The following is an 8,778-nucleotide window of genomic DNA, read 5'->3' as shown; positions in this document are numbered from 1 at the left end:
TGTTCATATAAAAAAAATCAAATTTTAATATTAATGATATAAATATTGATGTTCTATCTATATAAGCAATTGATATTTTTAAAGTTTCAAGAAGAGTGAAGAGCATAAAGAAACGGTGCAAATCTTGTGAAATGATAGCGAGAAAAGTGTTAGACTCACCTTATTGAAATATATCTTAAAGTATTTTTGAAATGCAAATTTAAAAGTAGCTAGTACCTAACCAGGCTTTTAAAAAGAATAGCAAAACTGCCATGTGTGAAACAAAATTATGACAAAAACCAAACCAAAGTTAAATTCAGAAGCTTTGTTTAGACTCTGAAATGTTTACATTTCGTTTAAATGTATCCTTAAAAATTTGTCTTTCTTGCGTTTTATGCATAAATATTTATTTTAAAAATTTGCATTTATTAAAATAACCCCAAAATTTAATTTATAGATTTATCTATATTTTGTTATTTTTTTCACTTCCTATAAATTCGAGATTATAAAAAATAAATAAATTAAGACTCACCAGCACATGATGCGTAGTAGTTGAGCATACAGCATTGTGATACCTGTAAAAAGATAGAAATATATTTCAATTATATATAAACTCAATATAATTAAGATTTTATGTGTATATATGCATATATATATATATATATATATATGATATTAATTAATTAATTATTTTTAATATTTAATGTAAAAATTACATAATTTTTTTAAATAGCAGATAAAATAGATTATTAATTATACCTGCTTACTTCACACTAGCTCCATCGTTATTGTCTGATGCCCCCCAGACTCTCCTCCTCCTCTCTTGTTCCTCTGTTATTTCTTGACAAAACATAGCACTCGCGAAAATACTTTGTTAATTATAAACGCGTAATTAGCAAAATACGATTCCGCGATACTTTCGGTACTCCCGATATATATATATATATATATATATATATATATTTATACACTTTTTAGGTAAGGGCGGTAAGGGTTTTGTTCGGAGAAAATTGTCGGCAGAATTTCTAAAGAAAAACCCGATCGTCGGGTATTCCGATAATATACGATTAATATGTACTTCTCGCTCTTTACTAAATATTTCCGATTCGACGATTCGCGAGAAAGTTTTAGAGGACAAATTACGATATTGAGATAGAATGGCAGCGCGATCTCGTTGTGGTTGACCTTCACGAATTTTACGTAGATTACGAGTTCAGTTGATAGTGTAACGATACTTCGACACGATGATGCGAAAATGTTGTCGGAGGGACGCGAATGCCCGCTTGAAATACGGTCGACGACGCCGAAAAAATCGGAAAATTTCGACGTCGAAAAATACCTGGTAACTCGATTCCCTCTCGCAGATTCGCGTGCGCGATCTTCCGGAGGAGCGAAGATTACGTGAGATTACGCGAGATTCTCGGCCGACCAGATCAATCTAACGCGTGTGATCGCGATCCGATTTATATGATACGATAATTAATGCAAAAATATTAATTAATATATTCACAGCTCTACCTTCGTAGGCACGACGACAAGCGCGCGAACATTGAATGCAAACGGTGAGAAGTTGCATCAGAGGGCAGCACTCCAGATTGTGCGTTCAGAAATATATTCACTTAGGGCGAAGCGCTCGATCGACCAATCAGGGTAAAGAGATCCTCGGTCTCCGATTGGTCGGTTGAATTCTGAACCTTAGCGGATTTCTAAACGCAACCCTAAAGTTTCTTTCGATGCAATTTAGACGCTGGAGATTTTTAGATATTTCATCCATAAGTAAATTGTTTTATTTGTTAATTGATGTTACGTGTGTTTGTGATATTAATTGACATATTATGTATTTGATGAAACGAGAGCGCATTATTTGAATTATTGTTATGATAAGTGGATTTTGTAGTCTGTTTTGGTTCCTTTAACATGTAAACACACAGATAATTAATATTATGAGATACACATATATAAGATACAAAAAAATGAAGTTTTAATTTAAAAACAATATTACAAAATTTAATTTCATAAAAGTATAACAATTTAATATTATACGATTTGTTTAAAGTAAATATAAAAGCAGCATAATTTTGTTTCAGATATATATAAATAAAATAATTGATATTTTTATTTTAAATAAATTGCACAAATAGAAACAAAATTTGCATATTTTTATATTTTTTATGTATACTATGATATATATATATATATATATATATATATATATATATATATATATATATATATATACCCATACAGCACAGATTATTGCAATTATATTGCAGCAACGTTGCAATGTTGCAAGTTGCAATGCAACATTATAAAGACATTGCAGAGATATAAGTGCACAAAATTCCAGCACACTTGTAGCAACATGACATTAATATTTCGGAAATATTGCATGTAATCCAAATTCTATAATTTATATATTGTAATATATATAAATTAACTACAACGTATTTTCATTAATGATTTATTTACATTTATATACCTGTATATGCAACATTAGTTTATGGTTGCAATAACAATGCATTATTGCAAACTCATAACATATTACAATATTGTTGTAATATTTTGTTGCAATCTTCCAAAAAGCGGACATTTTAACATTGCTGCAATTCAACAGCAATGATGTAGCAACATTTTGCAGTGAATTTGTAATATTGCAATATTGCGGTGAAAGATTATTGTAATGTTTTTGCAATCTATCGGTGCTGTATGGGTATATATATATATACGTCATGATAGCAAATTTGTGGCAAGAATAGGGCAAGGTTTGATCTGGCACTATAAGACGCAAAATTCACGCAAATAACAAAGCAAACCTTGCCGTGCACGATGTGATAGCAAATTTGTGGCAAGAACAGGGCAAAGTTTGCTCTGACACAATGAGACGCAAAATTCACGCAAATAACAAAGCAAACCTTGCTGTGCATGACTTTAATAGCAAATTATAGCAAGAACAAAGCAAAGGTTGTCGTAACAGTGCGGATTGTAATTAATATAATAATTTAATGAATTAATGAGCTCATTAAAAAGATTTTAATTAATAGTATATTAAATTTTATATAAATAGATAAAAATAATTAAATTTTCTTTATATTTTATTATTATTATTAATATTAATAAAAAATATATAGAATTTTAATTATTTTTATATTTATTTATTTATATAAAATTTAATTAATGCTATTAAAGTCCTTCTAATGAGCTCATTATTTTATTATTAATTACAATCCGCACTGTTAAAACCTTTGCTCTGTTCTTGCTACAATTTGCTTATATATTTGATTATATCAAATTTAATTAATACTATATATTAATCTCTCTAAATAGAGGGATAATACTTAAGCAATTTTTTTAAAGTTTCTATTATCAAAATGTTTATATTTATTTCCATATATTTATCTTCAAATTTTTATTTTTAAAAAATCGGATATCTATAATTTATAATCATATATATAAAGACATAAGCGTTTTATATGTACTATATAGACCGCTATTTAATTAGTATATATATCACTGCTCAATCCTGAAAAACTCGATCAATCGGCGTCACGAAAGGAACTGACCGAAGCTACCTTTTCTTTCGCTATAAGTATTTGACATAATTAAACGTAGTCTGTACCAACCAGCTTGTTAAAAAGAATAGCAAAATCAAGTGTTTATCAAAATCAATCGTTAATTCGAACCTTTTTTAGTATGAATGTACATTCGGATCCTTAAAATTTGTGCTTTGCTTTAGCATAATATTTATTAAAAGCGTAAAATACCCATTATTTAGAATTATTATATTGACCTTTAAAGGTGCGTTAAAAGAATTAAAAGAACTCTACCACACATGTCGGAAAGTGACAAAGCATTGGATACCTGTAAACGATAAATTTTGTCAATTACTATCATAATCTCGATATCAACTTAGATTTAATGTGTTAGTTGCAATTTATATTAATATATCAAATAGTTAATTTAAAATCTATGACTTAGAATTATTAATATTTTAATTTTAATTGTTAAAAATACATAATTATAGCAATAAAATAGATATTATTATCTGCTTACTTCAACTATCCATCTTATGTCTGTAGACTCCTCTCTTCTTGTTCTCTTATATTTGACAAAGAAGCATCGCGAAAAACTTTTAAAACTGACAAATGACGATATACGTATCCCGATATTTAATTTAACTATATATAATTATATATAAAGCATATATATTGCAATAATATGTATCATTTTGTCGCGCTAATTCGAAAGTGAATAGAAAACGCTATCGTCGTATCACGATAAATACGATTTATGTACTTCTGTTCATTTCGAATATTTCGATTGACGTTTTCCAGCAAGTTTAGAGGAAATTACATATTGAATAAACCGGATACGTTGTTTATTCAGTTTACGTGTTATTGAGTCAGCTGATCAGTGTAACAACACGATATAAATGTTGTCGGGGAGTTTTCTCGAACCAAAATGAAACAGCGAAAAACCTGTAATGATTCCCCAATTCCTCCTTTTAGTACGAATATACTAATTACTAGATATTGCCGTACAGATCAATTATTGATCGGTCCGAAAATAGATAATTAGCAAACTATAATTAACAATTACAGCTCTCCTTCGTGGCGACCAGGCGCGAACATTGAATGCAAACGGTAGAATTGCACAGATGTCGCACTCCGTTGTCGTTCAGAAATCCGGGGAACCGATCGCGCAACAGGTAAAGATTTACTGATGTTTATTCTGACCTTAAGATTTCTAAAACCCTGAAGTTACTTGCGGCATTTAGAACTGGAAGATATCATCCAAAGTAAGTTTTCTAGTTAATTGATGTACGTTGTGGATAAATTGCCATATTATGTAGCATAACGGGGTTTGAATTTAGATGAAAGGGAACTGTAGTTGTGGTCGTTAACAGGCAAAATCGCGACACGTATTAGGCATTAAAGCGCAACGTATGTCAATGATACACAATGCATTGCAAGGTTTGCTCTGTTATTGCGTAAAATTTTGCGTTCTTCAATATGCCAGAACAAATATTTGCTTATTTTTCCAAAATTTGTATTATACAGCCATGCACAGCAAGTTTGCTTGTTTATTTGCATGAATATATCGTCTTATCGTATCAGAGTTAACTTTGCTCTATTTTTTATACGTAAAATTGTTTTGCATACGTTGCAATGGCAAGATTGATTAGCTCGTTTTTGTCACAAATTCATTATATGTAGCCATATTATAAGATTTGCATATATATATATATATGATAAGTATCATTAGTACTAGTAATTAAATATTAAAAAAAAGAATAACATATGTATGTGTGTGTATACATACATACTTACATAATACTTAACATAAAAATTTCTGGATCTACATTTAAACAGTTAATATATATATATCATACACATTTCATTTTATTAATGCAGGCATTGCAATTATGTAGTCTAGCAGGTTTTAATTTTGAATATTTACATATTAATTTAATGCAAGTTGATATATTTAAATAATATAAAACACTTCATCCAGGATAGAAGAACTGTAACGTATAATTGAAAACTAAATACTATAATATATTACAATATATTTTATTGCAATATATATTTATATATATTATACTTTTTTTAATAACAAGTATTGCAAAATTGTAGAGGATATTTTTTATATTTTATTTCATTAATGATTATCATTAATTATCAAAATAAGTTTTTTTAACAAAAAAAAACTTATACAAAATTTTTTTTTCTAAAAACAGTATAACATTTAAAGAACCCAAATTAACTTATTTTACTACGTGAACTACAAAGTATATATTATAAACACAAATTGTTACTTATATATTAATATAAGCTTTTACAGTTTAAAAATAAAAAGAACAATATATTATATATAAATATTAAAGTATTTCTTTGAACAAGAACAAATAATTCAGAACTGATTCAGTAATTTTTGGATATCGGTAGCAAGTAATGCATTTTTAAAGATAAGTATTTTGCGGATAAATCAACATTTTTTTCTTGTACTAAATCACAGTCATACCCACATTCATCAGATTTTTCTTATAATAATTACTAAATAATATAATAGTCATTATAATAATGACACATTATTAACATTAACACAAAATGGACATGGACTGTACTTTGCAATTCTTTCATCAAAAATTGTAAACTTCAAAATTTTCTTGTCTAATTTGCATAATTCTTTCTCCCACGTGTACATGTGGTAATGGTACTGGCATTTTATTGGTCATCTTTATAGGGGTTCTTTATAATTCTTTCTTCCACTTGTAAACGTCGTAAATGGTGCCTAAAATATTATAAAGTAACCATGGATTATATGAAAACAATAAAGAAATAATGTGTAAAAAAATTCATGTAATAAATAACGTCAGTAAGAGTGTTAGCACAATATATACATAATAATTCTTTATTAATGATGTAATTGAAAAGATGGTTTTACATAAAAAAAAAACTGAAGAAGTATGATAGAATAATATTATTAACAATACTTCTTTATATATAATTATTTAATTATTTTTTATTCAATAAATAATTTTTGATATACACATTCTGAATAATATAGTATAGAAAGAAAGAATTATAGGTATAAAATTTTGAGAAAATATGGCAGATCATAAAAAAATAATATAGAGATTAGACTTACGAACAAAATTCTTTCATACAATTGAAACATCTAAATACTCTATCCTCAGGTGATGATGTAGATGGAAAGTGACAAAATGGACATGCTATTAAATTATTCAATCCAGCCATTACTTCAGCTAGCCGTTTGTGAAGAAGAATTTTGATATTTGTTGTAGATAGTATTTGCTGAAGTACGGACAGTGGATATTCACTTCCACAATTTAATAGACAATTAATATGTGCCTCGCCTTTTCTTAATATTGATTTTGCATGTTTTTTAATACATTTATTGCAAAATAAATGTTCATTCTTGCACATAAAACAATTTGATGGTATACATTCGTCAGTACAACATTGACAGACTACCAATTCGTTTCTTGCCTAAAAAAAAAAATTTATATCAGAATTACCGAAAATAATTATTTTTTGAAACTTTTTTAAAATTTTATTATATTCTTATGTTTACTTTAAGTTTCTCAAACTCCTCTTGATTTTTCAATGACTTGGTTAGATATTTTTTGAGCTCTAATTTATGTTGTATAAAGGCACATTCTTGTAAAAGCAATATATCTTTTGTTAGAATCATATTATGTAATCGTTCAGATTTTTTATCAGGACTCAATGCTTCTAAAGCCTTAACAGTAAGACTTAAGTTATATTGATGCTCACTATATGTATTTAATAATGTAATTACCTGTAAAAAAAATAGTTTTAAATATTATATTATTGTATTCTTATTGTATTTATATAAAATATATATTAAGCAATTACCTTGATTCTACTGAAATAATGCATCAAAAAATCTATTGCATATACATTAAATTTGCACTCTCTATTTGCATTTTCAAAATAAGCAAATGGATCTGGAAATAAATCTAAGAATTGTTGTATATTGAAATTAGTAGTGTATTGTTTTTGTTGTTCTGTAATCTTTTTAGTTAGATATTGAGCTCTTGTTGGATAATCTGGATTGTTTAATTTTGACTGAACAAATTTCTGTATTTTCTCAGGATTTTTATAATTTTCTTCAACTATTCTTCTTAAATATATAGGATTCGCCTCTGGAAATATCATTAATAAATCAGCATAGTAGTTGTTCAAATTATAAGTAATATTGGCATTATCTGTCTCTAATAACTCGGCTTCTTTAATAGTTGAATATTTTTGACCATTTTCTAGCAAAAATTCAACTAGATTTTCATATAATTCATATTGCGTACTGTCTGTAAAATACGTTTGACATTGTTGTTTAATGTAAAATTGATCTACATTTGGAAACATAGATATTAATTGGCAATATATTTTATTAGCTCCCTCATTCAATAATATTTCTTGATGTTCAGTGTTTGATGTAGCAATATTTGACACAGAAATACTTGGTGTTGATGTACTTGTAGAAGGTTGTGTCGCATCTATTTCTGTCTTAATTGGTGGCATTGTTAAAATTATATTTGACTGCAATTCCTTATCCTTTGAATAATTTTTTGATATTAATTTCTCCAAATCATCCTTACACATTTTAACATCATTGGACATATCCAATTGATTTGCTTCCATTATGTCCATTCCCATTTCATCATTTATAAATTGTTTTCTAATTTTTATAGAATGTGTGTCACAAGGCATGCAATTGCAACATACTTTTCGTTTGTTTGCTAATTGAGGACTAATTGAGTTCAGTCTCTCATTCATTTGAGACAAGTCACATAATGCATGTTTGACAGGATTATCTGTTAACTGATTATTGCGTAGTATTTTGTAGATTAAAGAGTACTCGACATTTGAAAACAAATTCTTAATAAATTCTGCATCTTTATGTAAATTACAAGAAGAACAACAATGCTTTCGATGTCTTCGAGGTGTATCGTTTGAACTTTTACTAGTACTGGGTTTTGGACTTTCCGAGAATTTATTCTCCTCATTCGAGTCGGTGGAAATAGTATCCAAGTTCTCGTTATCAGTATTCATAGTGAAATAATGAATGTAACAATGATGATCGGCGAGAGTAGAAAAAATAGGATCAACTTATATTAACTTTTAAAACTACGCGCTGCGCCATCACTACTTCAACGTTATAGTGTACGTGACGTAACCTATAGTACAGCACATACAAGTGTCAAAAAAAAATTGACACGAGCTGCGATCCACTTGACGCTCCAAATGCTCCGCA

The 8,778-nt window shown here is 28.0% G+C and overlaps 2 protein-coding genes across 3 annotated transcripts in view; both read right to left on the bottom strand.

The window, feature by feature from the left end:
• LOC114943156 (uncharacterized) overlaps positions 1–809 on the bottom strand; it is a 36,611-nt gene extending 35,802 nt beyond the window's left edge. Inside the window, exons 1-2 of one of the 2 annotated variants that reach the window (XM_029318735.2) lie at positions 747–809; positions 512–554 (exon numbers count right to left, since the gene is read on the bottom strand). In XM_029318735.2, the coding sequence (XP_029174568.2) occupies positions 512–539 (28 nt within the window). In that variant the 5' untranslated portion in view covers positions 540–554; positions 747–809. Of the gene's footprint in view, positions 1–511; positions 555–738 lie in introns of both variants that reach the window. The other variant, XM_085486439.1, reaches the window with a different exon arrangement.
• A 5,041-nt stretch (positions 810–5,850) lies between these two features.
• Positions 5,851–8,722, bottom strand: LOC114943119 (uncharacterized). The gene is made up of 4 exons (XM_029318692.2): positions 7,380–8,722; positions 7,075–7,302; positions 6,628–6,989; positions 5,851–6,270 (listed from the first exon to the last, which is right to left on the bottom strand). Exons 1-4 carry the CDS (start codon positions 8,574–8,576, stop codon positions 6,204–6,206), a joined length of 1,854 nt encoding a protein of 617 aa, XP_029174525.2. The 5' UTR covers positions 8,577–8,722; the 3' UTR covers positions 5,851–6,203.
• Positions 8,723–8,778: the final 56 nt, after the last annotated feature.

The sequence above is a fragment of the Nylanderia fulva genome, unplaced genomic scaffold (assembly GCF_048542155.1).
Source record: "Nylanderia fulva isolate GAGA-0341 unplaced genomic scaffold, ASM4854215v1 Scaffold11, whole genome shotgun sequence".
NCBI lineage: Eukaryota > Metazoa > Arthropoda > Insecta > Hymenoptera > Formicidae > Nylanderia > Nylanderia fulva.
The sequence above is the reverse complement of the archived record's forward strand: the minus strand, read 5'-3'. Positions and strand labels throughout refer to the sequence as shown.